This window comes from Bos javanicus, chromosome 11, assembly GCF_032452875.1.
Source record: "Bos javanicus breed banteng chromosome 11, ARS-OSU_banteng_1.0, whole genome shotgun sequence".
Lineage (NCBI taxonomy): Eukaryota > Metazoa > Chordata > Mammalia > Artiodactyla > Bovidae > Bos > Bos javanicus.
The window spans coordinates 5,302,714-5,328,866 of NC_083878.1; the positions used below are offsets into that span (position 1 = coordinate 5,302,714).

The 26,153-nt window shown below is 41.7% G+C and overlaps 1 protein-coding gene across 6 annotated transcripts in view; it reads right to left on the reverse strand.

Annotated features, from left to right (window-relative positions):
* The window catches only part of AFF3 (ALF transcription elongation factor 3), a 635,458-nt gene that overhangs the window by 461,427 nt on the left and 147,878 nt on the right, over positions 1–26,153 (reverse strand). For all 6 annotated transcript variants that reach the window (XM_061431670.1, XM_061431669.1, XM_061431668.1 and 3 more), the window contains 3 exons: positions 25,827–25,947; positions 24,439–24,751; positions 23,930–24,312 (listed from right to left, as the gene is read on the reverse strand). In XM_061431670.1, the coding sequence (XP_061287654.1) occupies positions 23,930–24,312; positions 24,439–24,751; positions 25,827–25,947 (817 nt within the window). The remainder of the gene's footprint in view (positions 1–23,929; positions 24,313–24,438; positions 24,752–25,826; positions 25,948–26,153) is intronic.

Below are 26,153 nucleotides of genomic sequence, written 5' to 3' on the forward strand. Positions count from 1 at the left end.
GAACCAACAAGGACCTACTGTACAGCCCGGGGAACCCTGCTCAAGGTTATGTAACAATCTAAATGGGAAAAAGTTTTTGAAAAGGAAGAGATACATGTACAACTGATTTACTTTGCCGTACACCTGAAACTAACACAACACTGTTAATCAACTCTACTCCAACATAAAGTAGAAAGTTAAACAAAATGAAGCGTATGCTAGGACTAAAAGCATACGTCATAATTAAAGACGAGGGAGGATTTAACAGTGGAGGAAACAGAACATTCTGGGCTTTAGGAGTTAGGTTTACTCTTCTACAATTACTCAGTTAATTACCACATACAAGTAATCTCCCTGACAGACCGGACATTATCTTTATCATAGTATGTAAGCGCTCATTCATACATAGGATACTCCACAAACCCTTAATAAAGACAAAAATCTCAGTCCCTTAAAGAATTATTCATGTGCCTGTGGCTGATTAGAATTCAACCATAAGAGATGAGAAATGAACGAGAGGAAATCTAAGTTCTACTTCATCAGATGAGCCTGGTACAGGTGGGAGATTAACTTGCAGCGTTTCTTGAACAGGAATTCAAGCCATCTGTCCCCATCCATCCCAGTGGCGGATGAGGTACATCTTGAATTGAGCCTGCTCTTCACTTGGCCTGTTCCCTCCACTCTGCTATGAGTGGTTTATAACTTTTCAGGCCTTCGTATAAAGGATGATTGCCACAGTTCTGCATCACCTGTGTTTTCCTTCATCTGCATGTGCCTGCTCAGTCAGTCAGGTCCAACTCTTTGCGACCGTACAGACTGTAGCCCACCAGGCTCCTCTGTCTGTAGGATTCTCCAGGCAAGAATACTGGAGTGGGTTGCCAGCCCTCCTTCAGGGGATCTTTCCAACCCAGGGATCAAACCCACATCTTCTGTGTCTCCTGCATTGCAGCAGATTCTTTACCCCTATCCAAGATGATACAATTCATTTCTTTGTGGCTCACTCATGAATTATTTTTAAAGTCTTTTTTGTTATTAATATTAATACTACTAGTATATGTATGTTCGGTCGTCAATTGTGTCTGACTCTTGCCACCCCATGGACTGTAGCCCGCCAGGCTTCTCTGTCCATAGGCTGTTCAGTTCAGTTCAGTCGCTCAGTCGTGTCCGACTCTTTGAGACCCCGTGAACCGCAATACGCCAGGCCTCCCTGTCCGTCCTAAATCAAATCCGTTATGATTATACAGTGGAAGTGAGAAATAGATTTAAGGGGCTAGATCTGATAGACAGAGTGCCTGATGAACTATGGACAGAGGTTTGTGACATTGTACAGGAGACAGGGAGCAAACCATCCCCATGGAAAAGAAATGCAAAAAAGCAAAATGGCTGTCTGAGGAGGCCTTACAAATAGCTGTGAAAAGAAGAGAAGTGAAAAGCAAAGGAGAAAAGGAAAGATACAAGCATCTGGATGCACAGTTCCAAAGAATAGCAAGGAGAGATAAGAAAGCCTTTCTCAGTGATCAATGCAAAGAGATAAAGGAAAACAACAGAATGGGAAAGACTAGAGATCTCTTCAAGAAAATTAGAGATACCAAGGGAACATTTCATGCAGAGATGGGCTCAATAAAGGACAGAAATGGTATGGACCTAACAGAAGCAGAAAATATTAAGAAGAGGTGGCAAGAATACACAGAAGAACTGTACAAAAAAAAAAAAAAAGATCCATATGCTGAAATAATATCAAATACTTGACAAAATCAAGTGTTTTGACCTTCAAGGGTCTGGCATGGTTGGCCACCTGAGGGGAGAAACTGCAGAGAACCAGGACTGGAATCTTATCTGATCGACCTCAGAAGGGCCAGAAGTCAGAAACATAATTATCTGGACAATCTGGGTGAGAAAAACTCACTTTTCCCTGAATTCTTTGTTTAAAGAGGCTTTAATGGACTGAATTACTCAGATAATTGTTCTGCATTGGTTTGCCTGTAATTAAAATCAGGAAGGGAGTAACACTGCCAGGCAAGCAGTGTGGTCTGGTTTAGAGTACCGAGGACTCACTTCAAAGGTTAATGCAATGATTGTACTACACAGCTCCAGAAAGTGCCAGCTGAGCAGAAAAATTCATTCAAACATTAGTTTTAATGTCTAATTTCCTAAGAAATCTACTTTACAAAACTTATATATAAAACCATGGTTTTCAAGCATGAGAAAGAAAAGCTCTTTCCTTTTATTTTTTTACATACAATAATCCAAATTATAAAAGTGCTTTCCTCGCAGTTTGTCAAGACTTAGCTCAGTTTTTTTCAATTTTGTAATCTTTCATTTTTTCAACTTTATCATGGATTATGAAAAAAAGTGAGTATTATTCCCTCAGTCGTGTCTGACTCTGTGACTCCATGGACTGTAGCCTGCTAGGCTCCTCTGTCCACAGAATTCTCCAGGCAAGAATACTGGAGTGGGTTGCCATCCCCTTCCCCAGGGGATCTTCCCAAACCCAGGAATCGAATCCAGGTCTCCTGCATTTCAGGCAGATTCTTTACCATCTGAGCCACCAGGGAAGCCCCATAATCGATTATTAGTTTCCACTATTTTTTAAAATGTCAGGCTTCATGTGTTGAGGTGATTATGCCAAGAGCTGAAATACTGTGGATAGTGAACAAGGCACACTGCATCAAAGGCTCACATACAGGAATCCATCCTTCCAACTACACGATTCACTGATTTTTGTATACGAAGGGGATGTACGAAGCTTTTAAATTTGGCCCCAGGTAGAAAATTTTCGTAATGTAAGATCTTCACTCAGCTTCCATATCCAAAGTCCTTATCTCAGTACACTATGAAATACCTAGAAATATTAAACACTGGCCCCTTCTGTGAAGGCCTGGGCTGAGAATTAAAATTGCTTAGAAATAACCTGAAAGACTCTTGTCTAAATGTGTTTTTGCTTTGTTTTGGTAACTTACAAGATCAGAAATATGCTATAGTCCTATGGATGTAAAAATAACTGACTAGAAGGGACTTCCCTGGTGGCCCAGCAGTTCAGAATCCACCTGCCATGGCAGGGAACTCGGGTTCAATTCCTGATCTAGGAACTGAGGTCCCACATGCCTTGGGACAACTAAGCCCAAACGCCACAACTCCTGAGCTTGCCTGCCCTAGAGCCCAAGCACCATAACTACTGAAACCTGGGCACCTCACCTGGAGAGTAGCCCCTGTTCACCGAAGCCAGAGCAAGGCTGCCTGCAGCAATAAAGAGCCGGGGCACCGCAATGAAGACTCAGCGCAAACAAAAATAAATTGTTTAAACTTAAATAAAATTCCTGAAGTGCAAATATGAACTACTGTTTAAAAAACATATGTGACTTGAAATGGAAAAAGGTATGTGAGCAAATCTACAAACCTAAAAACCAAATAGTATCTTAATACCATGGCTCTAGTTCTGGATCATCCAGCCCTGCCCCCACCCTGCCCATCAGGAGGACCCAGTTAATTCAGGAGAGCGGCTTGCTGCCTGAGATTCTTGCCAGAACACTTAACAGGCCCCTCATTTGTCGGGTGGTTTTATAGGTCTCTGGTGCTGAGCAGAGGTAAGGACAGCTTGCAGGGCAGGAGGAAGACAGATAAAACCACCCCGCTGTGCAGACTCAGCCCATTTGCACTGGCTCTCATACAGAAAACAAATTGCAACCTCTCACAAAGGGGCTCTTTTCTGCACTAGCAACCCTGAAAAATGCAGGCAAGAAAAAAAAGTGAGTAAATCAGGCAACTTCACATCAGGAGGAAAAAAAAATGGCTACCACTCCAACAGCTGCTCTCATAATTAAGAACAGATTTCATCACTAAACTCTTGCCGGTTTTGTCTGCAGCAAAACAAATACACAGATGTGAGGCATTCCATACTGGAAATTTTGTACTGGGTAACCAAACTGAATTCACCTTTTCTGCTTTAAAATCTTCTCTTAAAATATAATCCAAAGAGAAAACCATACGCCAATGTTCAAACCCTAAGTACAACTATATTTCTGTCATCATCTTGCAACTAAATTTATTTTGGCATTCTCCCAAACTCACTTTCTTTTTACATATTCAGAACTGCAATGGGCTGCCATGGACATGACCTCTCTCAAATAATGAAAGTGTGCCACCAGCTTCTTTTACTCATAAAATTGGCTCAATTTACGGCTGCCTCATTTATCCATGTTTTAAAAGATTGCATGGCACATGCAGTAAAAGGAATAGCATTTGACCTTTTTAAAGGTAAATTGGTGTGCCATTAAGTCAGAGAAATAAAATTAATGAAATGATAAAATTATAATAAAAATGGGTAGGTGAGGGCAAATTAATGGAATGCCACTCTGCTGCAATGAGAAATCTATGGCTCACATAGTATGTGTGATTCTCACAAACAAAATGCTGAACAAAAGCAGCCAATAATATAAAGTACAAAAATGGGCAAAAATGATCTAAAGTCAAGATACTAGTCATCCATGGGTGGATGGGGCAGGTGCTGAAAGGGGGTTATCAGAGGGTTTCTCAAGGTCTAGGAGTGCTCTCTTAATCTGGGTGATGGTTACACAGATGTGTTCAATTTGTAAAACTTCACGCTGAATACTTAGGATTGCTTGTCCATAAATAAAGGGTACCTCCACAAGAAGCAAAAAAGAAATTAAATTTAAAAAATACTCAAGGCGTGCACTAAATTTCCAGATTCTCAATCACCTGCTCACCAGTTTGAGCCAGAACCTTTTTACATGACCCAATCCACCCAGTGACCACAAAATTCCTGATGCTATTACAACAGTGTCTTGATTAACAATCTTCATCAAGTCTTGTTATACTGTTTGAGTGACTGAGTTGGGGGTATGCTTTAGCCTCAATGTCCTAGGACAGCTTATTTAACAAGTTAAACTAATTACTACCCCCCAAAAGTGTGAATGTTAAATAACCTTCTTCTGTTGTGCATTTCACTATGACATCTATAATTCAAAGCAAAGGAGTTCTAAACACGTCATTTTCAGTAAAATGTGGTCCTAGGAGCATTTTTTTTAAAGGACGTATTATCACACTATTTTGCCCAAGGAACAATAATCCTTATAGAAAGCCACCAATGTCAATAGGCTAAGGAAAATGTAAGATAATGCCTACCCAAGTTGACATAGTACTTTGCAAGAGTCCAAATACTTAGATTTAAAACACTACAACCACCAAAACACCCAATGTGCAGTTTAGCGACGTTTGATTAGTAGATTCAAGAGTGGTGGAGTTTTCATTTGGAATTGCAATTTTGGAAGCTGACATCAATGCTGTAAATAAGCTTTCAGACATGAGAGGACCTGGATAAGCTTACTAAGTGAGTCGTGGTGTTGCTCACGAGGGTGGTGTTTTGCACGCTCTCTCCTCCCAGTTAGGTCTTTGATGAACAAAAAGGCTGATCGTTACAAACATAATCACACACGCTTTACTTTAAGTGGCCTCACAGCTGCACTTCTCAAATGGTGACCATCAATGTATGAACCAGGGGTCAAAGGCATAAAGAAGCTTTCTTGACACTGAGGGGAGGGGCTCTCTGACCCCTCTCATTATGTTTGCTCATCTATTTCAACATTGTTGCCAAGGCTGAATTCTCTTCTGATGGCTTGATCCTATCCAGTAATTCGTGTCAAACCATGAAACCTAAACGAAAGGGATACAGGACACTCCATCTGTAATCTCTGGCGAATCACTCTGGGGTCCACACAGATAAGGGAAACCTAAGAGAACTTGTACCCGCCACAAGGAAGCTCTCCACAAACTGGTGTCTGTTGCAATGAACTGAAATAGCTCAGCGTCTGGTTTTGCCTTCACGGGCAATGATCCCACAGACAGACATATCTTCAAGCTGCTGTTAGGTTAGGTGCAGCCACAGACCCTTCCGTGTGCATGCGGTTCTGAGACAGAGCTGCAAACCCAGGACAGGGCAGGGTTCGTCTCGCTTATTCTCAGCTTTAGCTAGGGTAAGGGATGTGCCTTGGACTTTGGATATATCAGACTATGAGCACTGACTTGTTTCAAAGAATTCTACCATAACCAGAATTTAAGGAAACTAGATCTATATCCCAATGAAATTACCGATTTCAAATGTGGACACTTCCCTACCAACTATTTGCTACCTCAAACGAGGGTTTAGTTTAATCCTGCACTACCCACAGCTTTTTAAAATATATTCTCTAGTGTTTAAAAACTTAATGTCTGGCCAGAATTCTGACAAGATGTAGGATATAAAGTATGCTATTTTCTCAATCTCCAGCCTGGGATAATGTTTGCTTATAAAACTGAGTTTTTTGTTGGGAGGTGGCGGGGGGATGCTATGTGATCTTTTTAAAAGATTTTCTTTTAAAGCTTTAAACACTTTTTAGTGTTAAATTTAACATTTTAACTGAACATTACTTTGTAAAGCACCTGCATGGGAAGCAGTGTACTTAGTGCCCAGGATATAAAGATGAATAAGACAGGGTGCCAGCCTGACTGGGAGCTCACAGGTCGCAGCTCACTGAAAAAGCCAGCTATGTGAGTCTATGGATGGAAGGATGGATAAAAACAGAAAGACGAGAAGTGCCGTGAAGGAACAGAGAAAGCAGCTCATTCTGTGAGCGGAGGTTTCACAGAGGAGATGATAAAGAGGTTTAGTGACAGAAGCCCAGTGGGGTAGGGGTGAGTACAAGCAGCAGATTTCTGGTAGGGAGCTTGTGTGTGTGTTCGGTTGCTTAGTCATGTCCAAGTCTTTGCAACCGTATGGACTATATCCCGCTATGCTCCTCTGCCCGTGGGATTCTCCAGGCTAGAATACTGGAGTATCCCAATGAAATTATAGTTTTCAAATGTGGACACTTCCCTACCAACTATTTGCTACCTCAAACAAAGGTTTAGTTTAATCCTGCACTACCCATAGCTTTTTAAAATATATTCTCTAGTGTTTAAAAACTTAATGTCTGGCCATTTCCTAGTCCAGGGGATCTTCCAGACCCAGGATCAAGCCCCCATCTCTTATGACTCCTGCGCTGGAGGGCAGGTTCTTCAGGAGCAGTTCACTATAAAACATGGAGGCATGAGCATGCATGGTGTGTTGTTCTGAGTGGCTAGAAAAGAGAGCAGCTGGCTCAGGGTCCTGGGGTGAAAGCCAGAGCAGGAGATGAGGGAAGATGCTGAGACTTTTATCTTCTAGGTTAGTATTTTCTAGCATGTTTCTCAGAATGCTAATTCCAGGAGTTGCTCTGAAAACAAAAGCAAAAACACCAACCAAAGTTCAACTGAGCTTAGAAAATGCTGCTCAGAAGAGTCTCCTTTCAGAGATTCATAATATAACATTCGGTATAAGAGAAATATGAAAGTAAAAGCCCATGTAACTCAAACATCATTTTCATGGAGCCACTGATAACCTTCCAAACTAATGTTCTTCAGAACACACTTGGGAAATGCTGAAAGCTGCTCTAGGAAACCGGGTAAAAAAGGAGCTGCTGGAGCAAGAACATAACATGATCACACTAGTGTTTTCCTTTTTATTTCCTCTGCATTACAAAAAACTTTTTAGTTATATATGCCAGGTAGTGAGTGGATGCTGAACTACATTTGGAAGAGATTAATGGCAAAAAGCCAAGAGGTGATGAAACCCAAGGATGAGGGATTCCACTCAAGAGACTTTCTAGGATAAAATTAAAAGGAATTAACAATGAAGTAGAGGTGTGTGTGTGTGGGTGTGTGTGTATGTGTGTGCTCGCACTCGTGTGTGCTCAGTCATGTCCAACTCTTGGCGATCTTCTGGGCTGTAGCCTGCCAGGCTCCTCTGTCTATGGAATTCTCCAGGCAAGAATACTGGCGTGTGTAGTTATTCCCTTATCCAGGGGATCTTCCCAACCCAGAGATCGAACCCAGATCTCCTGCACTGTAGGCAGATTCTTTACCATCTGAGCCACCAGGGAAGCCCCATTGCATTTCATTGTAACATCATGCAATTAGCCCGGCTTGTTGGGAGGGTGATGAAGAAAGGCAGTATCCTTTATCGACAATGGTCTTAACATCGCACACAGTCAATCAACAAACAGCCCCCAAATACCTAACATGAGTGAGACACAGTCTTTAGTCACTTAGGAGACACCAGGAAAAGGAGGAGGGAACAGCACAATCACACTGATCTCCAGGAAGATTCCAGGAGCCACCACTTAACTGCATATAATAACTATAACTGACTGGCATGAATTTCTTCAGCATTTAAGTACAGAATACTTTAAAACCTCTGTGAGATATAACAAAATTTCAACTCTCTTCAAAATGAGGGGGGATAAAAACCCTCAAGAGTTATGAGATATTGCTGCACTGCAATGGGAATGCATTTATGAAACTGAACTGTACATTTAAAAATGGTTAAGATGGTAAATTTTATGCTACCACAATTTTTAAAAAATTTAAAGGAATTATGAAATTAAATTATCTTAAATTTGTCCATGAAATACCTGTTCTGTATCACACAGATATACTTCTCCCCTGTTCGCCTGCAAGGATTTTAAGGTGGGGAATAAAGAGGAGAAACTGGATCTTTAGAAGGATTAATCAGATAACGCTCTTCAGGGTTTGTTAAAGAGAAGTTGACCTGATGAATACTCAAAAGCTAGAAAAGCTAGTAGTCAAATAGGAAGTAGCACTAAGATTTGGATGACTATTTGAGATTTTTCGAAAGAGCAATCAACAAGATATGGTATAAAATAAAGAACCCAAGATGATCCCAAGAGTCCCAGTAAGACCAGGGCAATTCAAGTTGTGAATTGTGTGTGACCACAATTCGAATTGTGGTCAACTTGAATTTAAACCATTGAAATGAAAACATCCAGAAAAAATTTTGGTTAAAGGAGACTACAGCTTGGATGCTGTTTAACCATCAAGGCCCAAAGATACCATCCAGAGATATATGCCAGAAACTCAAACCAGGAACTCAACTCACCACAACCTTCCATAACCAGCTGGGCCATCACTTTTTGTCCCAGGGACGCTACGGTACTCACCTATCTCTACCAGACTTCACTTGAAGTTTGCCTGGGGAGGAGAGGGATTAACAGAGAGAGGAAACAACCATTTCACTTTCAACTTGAAGGGACTGAAGAACCTTCCAGAGGGTGGAAGAGTCTCTTCTAAAACTTTGCTGAGCTCTAGGGAGCAGAATCTACCTGAGAAAAATTAAATCTTGTACAGAGTTTATGCCTTTAGGCAATCTGACCATTGATCTTCCTTCTGTTTGGATCCTATTTCTGCAGGCAACTTGGAAACTCTCTTCTGATCTGAACAAAAGGTCATCTGGCATTTCCAGATCCATCTCTGTGATGTTCCATTCACTGAAACAGCAGATTAAACTAATCTTGGCTGTTCAACATTCATAAAGCCTACAATCTCTCCTCTCTATTCCAACACATGGGCGGGGAGGGGGGAGGGGAGCAAGTCAGAAAGTCATTATACTTGAGTGGAAGAATCTTACCACAGGGTGGGGTATTGATAAAAAGAAAAAAGGAAAACTCAAGTTTTTAATTAAAACCTCCACAGCCTTATCACAAAATGTTTCAGCCTTTGCAGATTAAATAGAATTTTTCCACTTAAAAGAAGTGTAGTCAATTTCTAGGGGGGTGGGAAAAACAGTACCTGGAAAAGCAACATGTATTTTTTTTCACTGGAATGGATATATTTAGACAATCTTACCTATCTCTATCTTTTAAATTTAAGCTCAAATATTTATTTTCCATTTTAAAAGGAGGCATATTTTAATTTCTAATCTAAGGTTATTGTGGCCTACTAAATATATCCACTAAATATTTTATTTTATTTTTACTTCTGCTAGATACTTAATCTGTATAATACAGCTCAGGGAAAAAATGCAGTCATAAAACCTGTTGGTATAAAGATAAGCAGTTTATTTAATATCTAATTAAATGTAGTCACCAGAGAAATCACAGCTTATGAAACTTTATCAGAAAAAGATTAATCCATTTCAGGCTTAACCCAAATGTCAGAAGAGAACTCATGAATTTAGATAGGAATCCACATATTAGGCAAAGAAATTTTCATATTGAGTAGAAAGAACCTATATTACTGACTATATTTATACTTACTTCAATCAAATTTATATACTTTGTAACTATCACTGATGTCAGGGGCAATTATCATATATAATAACTTAATAGGGAGCCTCTCTCTATTTGTCAAAAATGTCTACAATGTCCTTAAACACTTTATGAATTTATAGATCCCATCCATCCAGAAACTCAGAAAATTACATAGACTGTGTCATCCTAATTCAAAAATAACAATTCAACAAAAAACGTTGGACTCAAACACTGGAGAAGTGAGAAAGGAGAAAATGATTCCTTCCTTTGAAAGGCTCATGGAAACCATGAGAGCTAAACCTTTAAACGAGCAGCCACGGATATAAAGTAGTGACTACCGTACAGAAGGGACTGCCTGCTTTCCCCCCGTCTCTATTCATGTCTTCTTCCAGAATATAAAATTTTTCTCAGGGCACAAGATGACCCAGCATAAAGACTGGACAATTTTCTCAGCCTTCTTTGACTCTCAGAGAGCTGGGTGACTAATTCGGGCCAATGGAATATGAAAGAAAGTGGTCTGCACTCCTTCCAAGTTGAACCTCTAAAGGGCAGGACACGCTCCCCCCACATTTCCCCTTCCATCTGTCCAGTCTGGAAAGGAACACAGAGCATCTTGGATCACATGCATGAGCCTAACAGTCCTACTGATCACAGAACAGGATAAAGGAGCCTGAGTCCATGACTGGATATCACCAAGCAGAACCAGCATGCCATCTCAGATTTAAAATGAAAGAGAAATTAACTTTTGTCTTGTTTTTAAGCTGCTGTTTTTGGAACCTATTATAACAATGTGCTCTAATTTATTTATAATAGAGATGCTTCTTTTTCTGAGGATTATGTTACTGGAAAAATGCCCATTAAAAGGAAGAACCAAAATTTAATAGTGTGAGTAAAGGAGAGTATGATTTATAACTTTTTCATGAAAAATAAAACCCTGAACTATGGCAATAAATTAATCTTATAATTAGTAAGACAGAAATGAGAAGCAGAATTTTATAAATTCTTGGGAAAATATGACAAGGGAGGGGCATAATCTCTTTTTTTTCCCACTAAGGTATACAATCATGTGATACAACTAATGACAAAAAATCAGATACTGTAAGAAACAGAATGGAAACTGTTTCTGAATCACTGACACAGAGAAAAGGATTAAGAAAAATAACAGTGATTTCAGGTGAAAAAATACAGATCAAAGCAATTAGAAAGAAATTAATATTAATAGAACTGCAAAAAAGACCAATCTGACTCAACATAAGGATAATTCAATTAAAAGGCAAATCAAAACCAATATGTGCAAACACTTAATATAAAAGAAATTCCCTGAACTAGACAAATGAACTAATCTCAAAAGATTGAAAAAACACCCTATGTTTCAGGAAATGCTCAGTACTGAAACATTTTCATTAAGCCACAGAATTTTAAAGAAGTAATTCTTCAGGTATTTAAGCAGAAAGAACAAAACATCTATAAGAAATAACAGATGGGCATATCAGAGGAACATATGACAGAACTCAAGAGTGGTTCTGTGTTTGATAAATCTAAAGAAATAAGAGAGAGAAGGAAAAAAGTATTATCTGGAGTGAAGTTCATCTTATATCTTTCTTTTTCTGGATGGTGGGATCTGAGCTGGTTTTAAAATTTCATTGTTCTCCACTATTTAAATTGTTTAAATGAACATCTAACCTGTTAATAAAAACAATGAGTGATGAAACAGAAAAGTATCAGGAATAAGATGGAGGGACTTCCCTGGGGGTCCAGTGGTTAAGACTGTGCTTCCAATGTAGGGGATACAGGTTCAATTTCTGGTCAGGGAACTAAGATCCCACATGCCACATGGTAGAGTGGCCAAAAAAAAAAAAAAAAGAGAGAGAGAGAAAGATGGAAAGCCTTGTGCCAATATATCAACAATGTGCAATTCTAGGTGGTGACTTTCTAACTTCCAAGTATTACTGTTATATTTTTTAAGAAGAACTGGCCTGGGGAAAAAAGAGAATTTGGCAGGCAGACCAGGAAAGGACAGCACTCCCAAGCATAAACAGAGAAGAGAGTGAAAGAAAATGACATGCTTAGGACCAGCAAGAACTCTAGTTAAGCAGATGGAGATAAAGCCTGGGTCAGATTATACGCTATGCTTAAACTTCATTCTAGACTTTATTTCTGTCACTAAATCACAGAATATTATTCAAACCAATTAAAGTAGGTCTGTCTCTACTTACCAGTGCAGAAATGCAATGCCCAGACCTCAGGAACAAAATAATTCAGTACTACATCAAATAGAATCCTCATCATTAATGCAAAGATAAACGAGAGGGGAACCCTGATCTCAACATATCTGTGAGATCAGATGGACAAGATATTTGTGAGATCAGATATTTGTGATACTTACAAGATATTTGTGAGATCAGACGGACACAAAGAGAAGTAAATAATAGAAGTAAATAATAACACACAGTAATACAGCACCACGGATGGCATTACTGACTCAGTTTGAGCAAACTCCGGGAGATGGTGAAGGACAGGGAAGCCTGGCATGCTGCAGTCCATAGGGTCACACCGTCAGACACGACTTAGTGAGTGAACACACAATGACAATACATCACACGTGGACATGATAGGAATTTAGAAGAAAAGAAGTTCTTGGATGCTTGAAGCAGACTGCCAAAGTGGTGGCGCTTAGGGGCAGGTCTTGAAAAAAGGATGGAGTATTTTAAGTCCTCCCAGTTTTTACAAGAAAGTGTATCACAGGATCCCTACCTACAGCTGTATCACACTTCTATTTATCTTTTTTCTTACTGAAATTATAGTGAAAAGATATACTAATTAATCAGTTATACTGGACTTTGACTATTTGAAAAAATAAGTATGCAAAGCTTCACCTTACAGCAAAATAAGTTTCTGATATATAACTTTTCATCTAGTTCTTCCATGGGTTTCATATGTTAGATTTAACTCTTCAATATACCTATGGAAATAGCCTTGTAAACCATAATTACAAAGAAAGACATCACAGGAAGGATACAGAATTTAATTTCTCTACTAAACAAAGTTAATCGAAAGACTAAAAACTGCTTACAATATATTTAGGAAAGGTCAACTTTAAAGAACCCAGAGTTGGGAAGAACCCCTGGAGAAGGGAAAGGCTTCCCACTCCAGTATTCTGGCCTGGAGAATTCCAAGAAATGTATAGTCCATGGGGTGACAAAGACTTGGACATGACTGAGTGACTTTCACTTTCATTTTCTCAGTAAGAAAACATACAAATACTTCAACAGAAAAATGAGTAAAGGACATGAACAGAAGATTCACAAAAGATTATATATGAGATGCTCTTGTTCATTTTGGAATTGTAAACTAGTTGTCTAAGAATTTTTTTCTTGGGAAATATTATATCAACACAAAATTTATTTATTAGGCTGCTCATTGCAGAATAATTTACAATAATTTAAAAAAACCCCAAAACAGCTTCAGTGCCCAGGAAAAGGATGATATAAATAAATTGTGGTACCTCCACAGGATAAAGCCACTGAAGAAGTCTCCCAACCAAATGAGATGCAAAAGAACAAGCATCAGATGCTGTCAAAGACTGTTCAATGACATAGCACCCTGTTGAGGTACGTTAGAAAAATGAATGGGATGATGACCAAATCTAACAGCTGCATCCCAATTCCAGACAGGAGGAAGTACAGGAAAAGCCCAGAAGGATCCATACCAAATGTAAGTTGTGATTTTTTTTCCAGATTGTGGGATTATAAGGGATTTTTTTTTTCTCCTTTGTTTTCTTAATGTCATCCAAGTTTTTACAGTGGAGACACGCTATTTGTAAAATCTTTGCTGATCTTTACAGTAAAACTTCTGGAAAGAGTTATCTATATGCAATGTCTCTCATTCCTCTGCTTGATTCTCTCTTCAAACCAAACAGGCTTTGGCCCCAAAACCTTTCTTCCATGTTACTAAATCCAGTACCAGCAGAATCGACCCTGGTGATCATTCTCTCCCCATCTCGACACCCTCTCTCCTTGTGGCTTTTGGACAGCACGTTGTTGTCTTCCAACCTACTCACTGTTTTCTGTCTCCTTTACAGCTTCCTTTTACCCATCAACCCCTTGCCCCCAGACTGCACCAGCACTCAGCTCTGCTCTTCAGCCACGCTCAACCTCTGGGAGACCGTCCAGCCTCAAGGCATTCGATACCACATGTTTGTGGAAAACTCCCAAATCTCTATCTGTGGCCCAGATGCAGATTTTCTTCTCTACTAAACTCCAGAATTGTCACTCCAATCTGGGTGCCTACTTATTACCTCCACGTAGATGTCTAATAGACATCTCACACTCAATAAACCCATGCTGCTGCTAAGTCGCTTCAGTCGTGTCCGACTCTGCGCGACCCCATAGACAGCAGCACACCAGGCTCCCGCATCCCTGGGATTCTCCAGGCAAGAACACTGGAGTGGGTTGCCATTTCCTTCTCCAATGCATGAAAGTGAAAAGTGAAAGTGAAGTCGCTCAGTCGTGTCCAACTCTTAGCGACCCCATGGACTGGAGCCTACCAGGCTCCTCCATCCATGGGATCTTCCAGGCAAGAGTACTGGAGTGGGTTGCCATTGCACTTCTGCTATCCCCCTCAAACCCTGCTTCCCATATAGCTTTCCCCATCTCACTTGACAGCAACTTCCTTTCGGCTGCTCAGGTCAAAATCTGACCTCTGTTCCTCTCCATCTGTCATCCGAGCCATTAGAAAACCTTCCTGACTCTCCTTCCGTGTGGATCGAGTCCAGCTTCATTGTGTTTGCCACCACCTTGAACTCACTGCTATCATTGCTCCCCTGGATCAGGGCAGCAGTCTGCCAGCAGAGTTTCTATTCCTGCCTGGGTACAGTCTGCTCTTGATACAACGGCAAGACTGATCTTCGGACCACCTAAGTCAGATCCCGGTAACACCTAAGTCAGATCACGACATCTGTACTCAAACTCCACCAATGGCTCCCCATTCTCACTCACTGTCCTTACTGTGGCTGAGAGGGCTCAGCTGGTGGGCTTGCCCTCCGGTCTTCTTCCTCCCCTTGCACTCGGGGGCAGCATAGGCCTTGCTGCTATTCCAGGGTGAGGGTCTCTATCCTACCCTACCTGACACCCTCTCAAGCCGTCTTCCTGGCAGACTCCCTCACTTTCTTCTTGCTCAAATCTCCCTCACTCACTGAGGACTGTCCTAATCGCTCTTTCTAACGCTGCAACCCAGTCCCGACCCGACATCACATGCACCCCCGCCCCTTCCTCTGCTCTGCTTTTTTCTTTTTCCCTAATACTTACCACCACTTACAAAAGGTTAAAAAGGAGTGATTAAAACAGGCCATGATGAAGCAAAGAAAGCTACTCTGAAAACTCACACTTAAATGGACTTGATGTGTATTAGGAAAGGGTGGCATGATGCTGCAAGGAGTACTGTCCAGAGGGACATGGTGAGGATTTAACCTACGGGAGTTAATAGTTTAAAAAAAGAAAAAAAGAAAAGAAAACAACAAAAAAAAAACAGAACTGAAATAGACCACCACCGAAGTTCCAGGAAGCAAATCTAAAGCCAAGAAGCCCAAGTGACAGGTTGATTTGCAGGTCCACATAGGAAGGGCGAGAGTATCCAAAGACGGGGCGGCCTCCCTGGAGGCTGTGAGCTGCCTCTAGGCTGTGGAGCTGGAACACAGACGGGAGGAACCTGTACAGAGCTGTCAAGGGAGGAGCCGAATACACCACGGAGGTTTGGAGAAGACGTTCCATCACCAAGGCTCTCTGTGAGATTTTCAAGACTTCTGAGAATTAAAGGGAGAAGGGAGGGGCTGATACATTGCTGAATGTGAACATCTTTCTATTTTTCACTGTTTATCCTCCTGGTCACACACTTAAATGGGTCAACCCTTTACTGCGTTGCCCAAGGGCTACATAGACCTGAACGCTAGGTAACCAGCAATATTACTGAAGGATGTGTCTGGAAAATGGCAAAAAACCTGGATGTGGATTATGTTTCTGTAAATTATGAAACGGTGGATTACCACGAGTAACTGGAATAGGATTGTGACAGAAACAGAGAATGACATCCAGAGGAAAAGGGCCGTGGGACACTCTGGGAATCGGCGCTCACTGGCAGGGGCCTCTAAGAACCCCTGTATCCTAGGCTCTTTGCAGTACATGAACACTTGATTCTCATGGAAGAAAGTGTGACGGTGTGGGCGCTGCCCTGCGCCCCCAGCACCCTCAGTGCCCTGCTTGTTCCCACGTCTCACATCACGTGGCTGGAGACCCGAAGAATCACAAACACAGCCCACCCCACGCCCTGCCCCCCAGCCAGGACTTCTGCTCATGGAAATCAGACAAAGGAGAACAGGGAGAAAGAGGCCAAGCACATACACAGCACCCCTGGCAGAGGCCCGGCCTGCTTGGGCTTTTGTTTCCAAGGCCTGCATATAGCTCCGTGGTTTATTTCACTTGGGCTGTGTTTACATACATCAGTAAATATGGTTCCCATTGCCCTTCGGCACAGCGGCTATAAATTACTTGTTGGAAGCATCAGCCTCCTTTCTTCCCATAAAAGGCTCAGCAGAAATGACCGGGGCCCCAAAGAGAGGAGGTCAGTGGTTGGAAGGGAGTGACTTCCTTCACCCACGTCCTTACATTAATCAACTGATTCAACAAATATCTAACTGAGCCAGGCACTGTCAGGGGTGCTTCCATAAACAAAGCAGTCAAAACAAAACAGAAATCCTTGCCCTCACAAGGCACTCCAAATCTACTGAGCTTCATCCACCTCATCTCAATTTCCAGATTCTGAGCTCTCAAACCATCTAGGGGTGAGCACATCAGAAAAGACATGTGAAGCAGCCAGAGCTACTATGACCACGTATAATAATAACTGTAGCTGGTTTTGTTACTGTGGATATTTTGAGTGTTTACCAGGTGCCCACCCCTGTTCTAAGCACTTACATCACTAAGCACTTACATTATCAAGCAGTCATAAAAACGCTATCAATGGGCACTGTTGCATTCAACTGTGATCCTCACAGTTTTAAATTTTAGATGGAAATAGGGTCTTGGCAAAGGTAACTGAGTTAAAGTGAGGCCATCTGGGCGGGCTCTAAGCCAAAGTGACTGATGGCCTTACCATAGGAGGAAAATGGGACAGATGCAGGTAAGGCGAGGAAAGACACCCCGAGAACACAAGGAAGAGATTGCCATCTACAAGTCAAGGAGAAGAAGCCTGGAGCAACACCCGCTTCACAAGCCTCCAAGGAAACCAACTCTGCTGACGCCTTGATTTCGGGCTTCCAGCCTCCAGAACTGTGAGACAATACATTTCTGCTGATCTAAGCCAACCAATTTGTGAAAGTGTCTGCTGGTCTTGAAGCCCGAACTGGGTCAGAACAGAAAACTGCCATATCCCGGGGTGGCCGGCAGGCCACTGGTCCCCTGCGCAGCCCCGGATGGAGTGTGTAAACAGCAGGATATCACTAATGCAGCTTCCTCACGTGGGTGAGTGATGCTGCCGCTCGGCTCAATTAAACACGCTGTTTAATACTCTATGCCTGCAAAGAGATCTGTTTCAATGAGTCATTCTAAATATGTGCTCCCTGAACATTTTAATGTCTCTTCTCAGCCCCAGTCTTGTTGATTTTATATTTCATGGAACTGGAAGTAAAACTCAAGAATGATGTGGTCCACGGCAGATAATAATAGCTCAGAAAAACCGAAAACATAGACTGAGAAATTCCATGCCAGATTCAGCAATAAACTCTCAGGACGGGGCTAAGCGTTAAATAAGGGAGACTTGTGTCACTCAGGCTTTGCCGTATTAATCCAGGATAATCTCAGTCTTCACGACTGCAGAGACTTTTAACAAATAAACACAAAAGAAATTGCAGGATTTCATATTTCTTTCTCCTCCCACCTCTTGTCATGGAGCCACTACACCTCCAACTCACATACAAGCAGAACCACTTTCAATAACACCCTCATTTTTATATTTTGCTAGCTTTTGTTGTTTCAGGGGCATTTTAAACGAGAAAAATGTAGCCAGTAATTTTTGAACGCCTACCATGATATCACCATGCTAAGCACATTACAGACTTTATCTCATCTACCCTCTGGTAACTCTGTCGAGCAGATACGATCAATCTCTCCACTCCACAAGAATGGAAATGGAGGGGAAGTTAAAGCCCTGGCTCCTGGTCACATGGCTAACAAGTGTCAGAACCAGGATGGAAACCTGGTCCTTGTGGGTGTCCAGAGACCTGGTCATCTTGCTGAGCCCCGTGCCAGCCCAGTGTCCAAAGGCCTGCACGTGATTTCTGCCCAAGAGAGGATGCAACACATAAGAAGAGGCTTTCCTCCCTGGACTGTGCAGGATGGAGGAGATGCTGGACCACACAGCATCTTTGCAAGTGACTCCCAACTCCCAGTCTTCAGGCTCTGAGTCCCAGGTCTGGAGTAACGCCCCCAAGGTTGCCATTTAAGGGAAAACAGACCCGTCATCTGTCCAGATGACATCTGGGACAGGAAGCTTTATGAGAACTGATAAAATATATGGGGAAAATAAAGTGGCTTGCCACCCGCCTCTACCCATGTCCTGCCTGCAACGCCTCCATCACTGGGAGTAGCTTCCCACCGCATGGCTGGAAAACTCTATAATATGAATCTAGAGAAGCCAGAGGGGAAGGGGGATGGGAAAAGATACCTGTACCTTCCCCCAACAGGTCACATTTTAATATGCTTTCTCCACCATTTTCAATATAAGATTAGAGCAACTGAAGTCATTTTAAAGTGACTGAGTGCTTTACCTTTTAGGGTAAATGTAAGAGTACCAAAACAGGCTGGCTGAACATAAGAGTACCGAAAACTACAGAAGCATTTCCACTTGCCAGCCTCTGCTGTGACCTTCAGGACGACCCACCTGTAAGACGGAAAACAAGCACTTGCGTCCCACCGTATCTGAGATCAAATTTGTGAGTCTCCACTTCTGAGTCTAAGCAGTACCAGTTCTCTGAGACTTCCCGAGAGAAAAGAGGATGCAAGAAGCACAGAGTATAACCACTGATGCTGTTGCTAGGCCACACTGTGGGCGGATGGAGGCTGTCGTGACAGGCAGGATGAGGCCAAAACAGTGGGACCACAGGCTGGCCACACACCCTCTTTCCATCAGGGAGCAATCAGAGAGCATCCTTTGATTTGAGAACATTAAGCAGCTCAGATGTAATTAAGAAATTTAGCCTGGTATGAATATGTAATGTACACACTGCTTTGCAGACGCCTTCTTCCTCCGACAGGCTGGTGCCGACTTTCATTTGGAAGAAATCCATTTTCATACAAAGGTAACCGAGATGAACAGGATGTAGGAAGCCTACCTCATTCATCTTCTGTGAACTTTAAAGAAAAAAATCAGTTAATTGCTTTTCTAGGAAGCTGTTTCATGAAATCAAGGTGCTTTATCTTTCTGCTCTTATTTGTGGTATAAATGGTGATTTTAAAATGCCCGTCATGAAAATGCTATGATTAATCAATACATCTTAAGAGATTTAATGACTTCTTTTAAAAACAGAAATCTGATCAACCAAAAACGGTCAATGTGTTCTTGTAGATGAATTATCAACCACTAAGAAAACTTCAAACATACAGCCTACTAAATGATATTCAAATATAGGTGTCTCTTTCCCTGGGGAGGGGCAGTAGTCATGGGTTTCCTGACTTTGCAAACGCGTTCTTTTCCCAGCCACTCAAGCCCTCTGCAAGACTGGGTTAGTTACTGCCATTTTTTAAATTAATAGCAAACAGAAACTAAAACATGAATGTTTTAGAATGCCACCGCTGAAGCTGTAGCGTGCCAAACAAACTGATTTCATAGACCAAGGCTCATATTTTGTCTCCACTGCACTACATATTAGTCTTTTTTATAGCACTGCCCAATTTTTGTTTTGCCTACAGCACCTAGGATAAAAATACGTATTTTTTAATTCTACCAACTAATATGAAGCACATATGAAGCATATAATATGAAGCACACTAATATGAAGACTAATATGAAGCACACTTTTCCAATCTGAAATTATCTTTTTAGATAATTTCACCTCTTATTTCAAATAGCAGTGTCTTATTAGCCCATGAGCCGAAGACAGGCACTGTGAAACTAATCAAGCATAAGCTTCAGGGGCTCTGGAGCCAAGGTTCCTCCCAACGTCCCAAGAGGAGCCCCAACAATGTGTTTTTGTAAATATTTCAAGTGTAAAATATTTTCCTATGCTTTTTTTCCTAAACAGGACCCCAAGACAGTATAAATATTAGGTCTCACAACCTATATTTGCCCCCTCTAGGTTAACAGTAAATTACATTTTACATGTTAAGGGCAAAATACTAATTGTGTATGTGTGTGCATGAGACAAAAAATAATTCACTTCCACCAGAAGAGTCAGTGCGCCCTGCCTTAGAGCACTGCAATATGCCTGCTTCAGCCATTCCTCAAAGCTCCTGGCTCCTACCACATAGGAGTCACCCTTCCAAGTGGCACCCCCGGGAGGGCTCACTTAATGAGGGGTAGCATCAGGAGTGAAAGTCTTGGCTATAACAACAAAAATATGTTTTTCATTAAACACAAAACTGAGCTGGGAACAGCCAGCCAAGAGGCAGGTGTATCGGTGAAGGAAGTCCCTTGAGGTCTCTCACTTCCACATCAAACTGCACTGAAATTTCTCTACACTAATTACCTATTATTGAAGATGAAAGAATGGTAACAAATAATTCGCCACGGCAGCAGATAGGGTGCACATGTCGGAAAGAAGGAAGAATTTACCAAGTGTAAAATCAGACAAGAGAGATTCTCAAGTTCTCCATTTTTAAAAACAACAAAGAATTTTTTCCACTCTAAGGATTATGAAGGTAAGGGAATTTTCCTAGGGCTAGAAGCCCGATTTTAAATTTAGTTTGGATTATAAGTGAGAGAAATGGCAAATTAAAAGTGAAGTGCTAGAGTCTCCTTAATTTCTTGGAGACAGAGATCATGTTTTAAATTTTTTTTTTAATCTTTCACACCACATTCCACCTAGCTATTGATTTGCTTTTCTTATGAGGATCGGCCCTTCCCAGTACCATACGTATAGTTATATTTTCACTTCCCTGGTTTTCACGTCATTTTTACCCAATGCTTCTTTTGAGTCTCCAAATTCTTCACAGTGTCTTAAGTCTTGCTCTACAGCTAACATCTTGAAAAAGTGTAGTCAAATAACACAAGGTCCCTTCGGGTCATCTCCTGTGTCAATTTTCCTAGGAAACATATGCTCTATCTCAGAGAAAAGAACATCAGTACTACTGAAAGGACATTTCCACAGAGCTGGCATCTGTGTAAAAAAATACAGAGGCATTAACATTTATTAAATGGCTCACCACCCTGTTTTATTCCTTCCAAAAAATAACAGCAAATATACCTTCAAATCCAACTAGTTGATATAATTCTTCAGTTTCTATTATGACTGTGCCTTTCTAGAAATGTCTTATAAATATTGAATGATATGTCTACAAAGGGTATTTTTTCAACTCTTGGGGGTACTGTAAAGAAACAAACCAACCAACAAACCCTTTGAGCTTGAAGGACAGGAAGTGGAACATTCACTTTTAGGTACCACCCTGCTGCCCATGGGAAAGAGTCGTGTTATTATAATAGCAGACTGGCTGAACACATAAGAGTTACATGATCCAAATTACCATAGTGTCCCTAATATGCATAATCGCCCTAATATGCAAAGCTTTTTGCTAAAATAAAGACTGCATATACTCTCCCCCACCAAACAAACAAAAAACCCCATCAAATTTAACTTTGTTCTACAAACAACATTACCTCTTTTCCTCAATGCATGATTGACCTCTTTGAAATATACCTTGGAGAAAGTTCAATGTCATTCCATGTGGGGGGAATGAAACACTTCTCGTATAAAAGTTCTCATTTCTCTCCGTCTGCATCTCTGTCTCAAGCATTTCCCTCTTTCTGTGATTACCAACACTTGCACAGGGTGTCATTCTCAATCTGGAGTCTGAGATGGGCATCATGGAAGCGTCCATGTGAGCAAGGACATACCCAAAGCCCAGTGAAAACTGGAGAGTTGTCCACATAAGGCTGCCCTGGTTGTCAGAAACAGACTTTCCACCAGAGCTTTACCAAGCTCATTAGGTTCCAAAGTAAATAAATTGTTACCCAATAAATTTTAAGTTTCTTTGGTGCATAAAAAAAATCATTGTAACAAGGAATCACTGGGAACTAAAATTATGAAGGGATTCCTGGTGATTATGGTCACCTCTGTTCAAAAATAAGTCAGGCGTCCTTGGCTGGTACAGACCATTTGTTTGATGAGGATAAGAAAAATCAAAGAGCTGGATGAATTCAATTTTGTCAGCAGGTATCTAGGTATGTTTCCTACAAACGTTTAGAAACGTGAATGCTTACAGAAGTTACATTTTGCTTTCATTAATTCCTAATAAACACTTTTTGGGATCCATCATAAACGAATAATCAAAAGAAGTCATTGGTATGCATGTCACTTAATTTCCTCATGAGAACCTGTGTAAACATCTCAGAGTAATAAATGTGTCTTCTTTAAGGGGAATACATTGATCTCTCAGTAGGTACCTGGTGCTTTCTGAGATGAGAAATCAGAAATGCATAGAAGAGCTGACAGTGGCTGAGTTGTCGGACCCACGGTGAAAAATGCCAAATCATCTGTTTCATTTGGTTACTAGATCAAGTTAAGATACAAAGAATATTTTGGCCATCACTGTTGTTCCGTCTTTCGAAAAGAATATGTCAAAAAAAAAAACCAACTCCATGAAGAGTTCCTAAGTATATTGTTCTTGAGCTTACACTGTATTTTAGTAAGTATACCATATCACAGCAAAACAAACAAACAAAATGTACAGTCATATTTCTTCATGTGATCTTGGCAACTGTCATCTATTTGGAATAGAATACGAGATGTGATTTTCTCAAACAGAACCTCATCTTCCACCCAGATTTACTGTTCAGGTGACTAGCCGCAGCCTCTTTGCTAACTCTGTGATTGGGATTTACTTGTTTTAAAGTCTAATATTCCATATATTCATCCTATATATTTTGTAATGCAATGAAAAAGCACTCTAGAGTAAACTCAACATGCAAACCAGAAGATCCTGAACTAAAAGATTTCACTCTCTTCATATAACCTAACATCATTTTCACAGGACAAGGAGAATTCTCACTTAACATCAATGAATCCAGATCTCAGATATTATAATATAGATAGGACACCTGAAACTTTTGAATAATCACCATGTTCAATACTGAATCACTTAACAATTACTTTAGAAGACATGATGAGGCCTACCTTGTGAAGTTTTTCCTGGAACATTTCAAAACTGTCAAAAATGTTGAGTTTCTTTCTGAACTCTTTTACATACAAATTAACCTCTTTACACACTAAAAGCTTTGACATACTTTTTTGCCACATACAAAATCTCTGACAACACTGCCTTGTTACACACACACACACACACACACACACACCCCTTGAACTATATTACTCCAAGGCATTCCTTCCTGAACGAGCTGACACACCACAGCTGCATATGCTGGTACTTAAAAATATTCTTATTATAATCAATTTGAGATTTTAAGAGTCATTATGGCTGCATATACCCTTCTGTATTGATGGCTACAAATCCCACCATGTGACATTAGTCACACATCAAAATAAACAAACAGGGAGTGAAATTCAGAACTGTCAGGTCAGCACTCGGAACAACTCAGATGCATGTACATGGTGTTGAGAAAAGACTCACCTCTCCTTGTTTGGGGATGCTGAACTTGGAGAGCTTGGCCTTGGCTCTGGCTGACTCCGACTTGGTGGCCGGGACACCCCTGTACAAGCAGTGCACGCCAGTCTCTGCAGAGGACTTTAGCTTCGGAGACTCATCAGGCGCCTGATCTTGGCCATCCATGGGCCGCACATAGGCAGTAGGCTTCTGCTGGACAAGGCTGGGTTTCGAAGCCAGGGAGGGAGGAAAGTTCTGCACGCAGTGGCCATTGCCGCTGTGCTTGGCTCCCATAGCAGGGGGCCTGTCCTGGGTCTGAAGACCCACCTCGACATTGCACACCTGTTTGGTCCGCGGCTGCTGTCTGCCAACGCCATCGCCAAGCAAGGTCCTGAGAGTGCCCTGTTGTGCTGAGTTGGAAGAAGAAGAAGAGGAAGATGAGGAGGAGGGGCTTGACACACTGGGGCTGGGATTTTTACTACGATTTTCTGGGTGAGCAGATCTGTTCAGATCAAGCGTTCTGTGTCCGTGCTTACTTGCTCTCTGTTGGCCATCGGATGGCGGGTGCCCAGCCTTCTGCCAGCCCATGGTGCCCCGCTTACTCTGCTGCCCGGGGACAGCTGCTGGGGTGGAGGATGTGGTGCTGCAGACCGATGCTGGCTGAGTCTGGGCTCTTGAATCTGCCACAAAATGTTCATCAATCTTGGTCACGGGAGCCTGAGGAACCCCAGGTTTGGGAACACCCACAAGATGACTCTGGTTTGATCGATCCGTGAGAAAGTCTTTCATTTCATCGTAATTGCCTAAAGTGTTCTGGAGCCGGTTGGAGAGCTCATCCCCCTTGTTAGTCTAGAGAGAGAACACAACACCCACACTTCAGTTAGAGCTCACAGAAACACAGGGGGATGATGGAAGGAGAGGCACCCTTATCACTGAAAGAGACAGACCCGCCACATTCAGAATGGGAACAGGAAGATTTGACCAGACTCAGTGTTTCTGAAGACATCTGTCTACTCTCAGCATCTCACCAGAGCTGGACCACTGCTACCAGCCTCAGCATGCACAAAAAATGCACAAATGAAGCGTCTCTCCTTGGTCTTGTGCCGCAGCCAAGGAAACTAGGAAATTTACTATCACCATGTCACCAAATGGTCTGGACTAAGGTTTTCCTTAAAAGTGGATTTCCTTTTCCTTTCTTTATTTCGTTCCACTGTAAGTTTTCCTTGAAAGTCCAGATTGGGCTCAAATTGTTTTGCTTCCAATGTCTAAATAAAGAATTATTCTCATCAGAAACCCAGAGGGACAGACAGAAGAAGCCAGAGAGTACAGCACTGTGTCTGTCACCCAGCCAGCGGTCCCGGGGCAGCAGGCTAAGGGGGCACCATGGCACTCAATCTCCTCTAAGTCCCCGGCCTGAACTATGCTCACTTCCAAGCAGCCTGAGAAATGAGTGAAATCTGGGAAGAGAATTTCATTTTGGAAGCGAAGTTATACTTCTGGCCTTCAGCAGAAATAAGAAACAATCCAACAATTCTTTTCTTATGAACCATATCAAGTACCCTGCTCCTAGGATAAGCTACGTGCGACAAAGACGGGACCCAACCTCTTTTTAGTGTTTGTTTCCTAACAGTTTAGAAAACATAACAAACAGCCCTGACTTTGCAAATCAGTGCAGAGATGAAGTCAATTATGGATAAAAACCATAGCACACAGACGTTCATCTTCAATAAAAGTTGTATTTCACTGAGGGACCAGCCAGCAAAGATATGTGAAAGAGACACCAAAATTTGTCGGGGGGGACCCCATATTTAGGGGTTGAGCTGTCTCAAGTTGGGTTGGCCAGCTCCTGTAGTCAAAACTGCCATCCCATGGGGTTAAGCAAGAGGAAAGAGAGGGTGAAGAAGAACACGTGGAAACCATTTACCTTGTAGGGTTCACTAAAGAGGGAGTAACTCGAATTAAATGCGCCATCGTCCTGCTGAGCTTCCTGGTTTCTTCTTTCTCGTTCTTTCCTCCTTAACACGTTTCTATCCGGTTCGTAGACACTGCATAAGGGAGAAAGGAAAGAGGATAACCCACCCCACACACACAAATTAAACGTAATGCCCAGTGTAACATTCACCTGAGTGCAGAGGCCTGGTTCACGGGGAAATGATGATGGTGAAGGTGAGCAAGGACCAGATGAAGGCCAGTCTAATCAAGCAGTATAGCAAGGGTGTTTTAGAATTCCGTTCTTCAGGAGGGAAAAAAA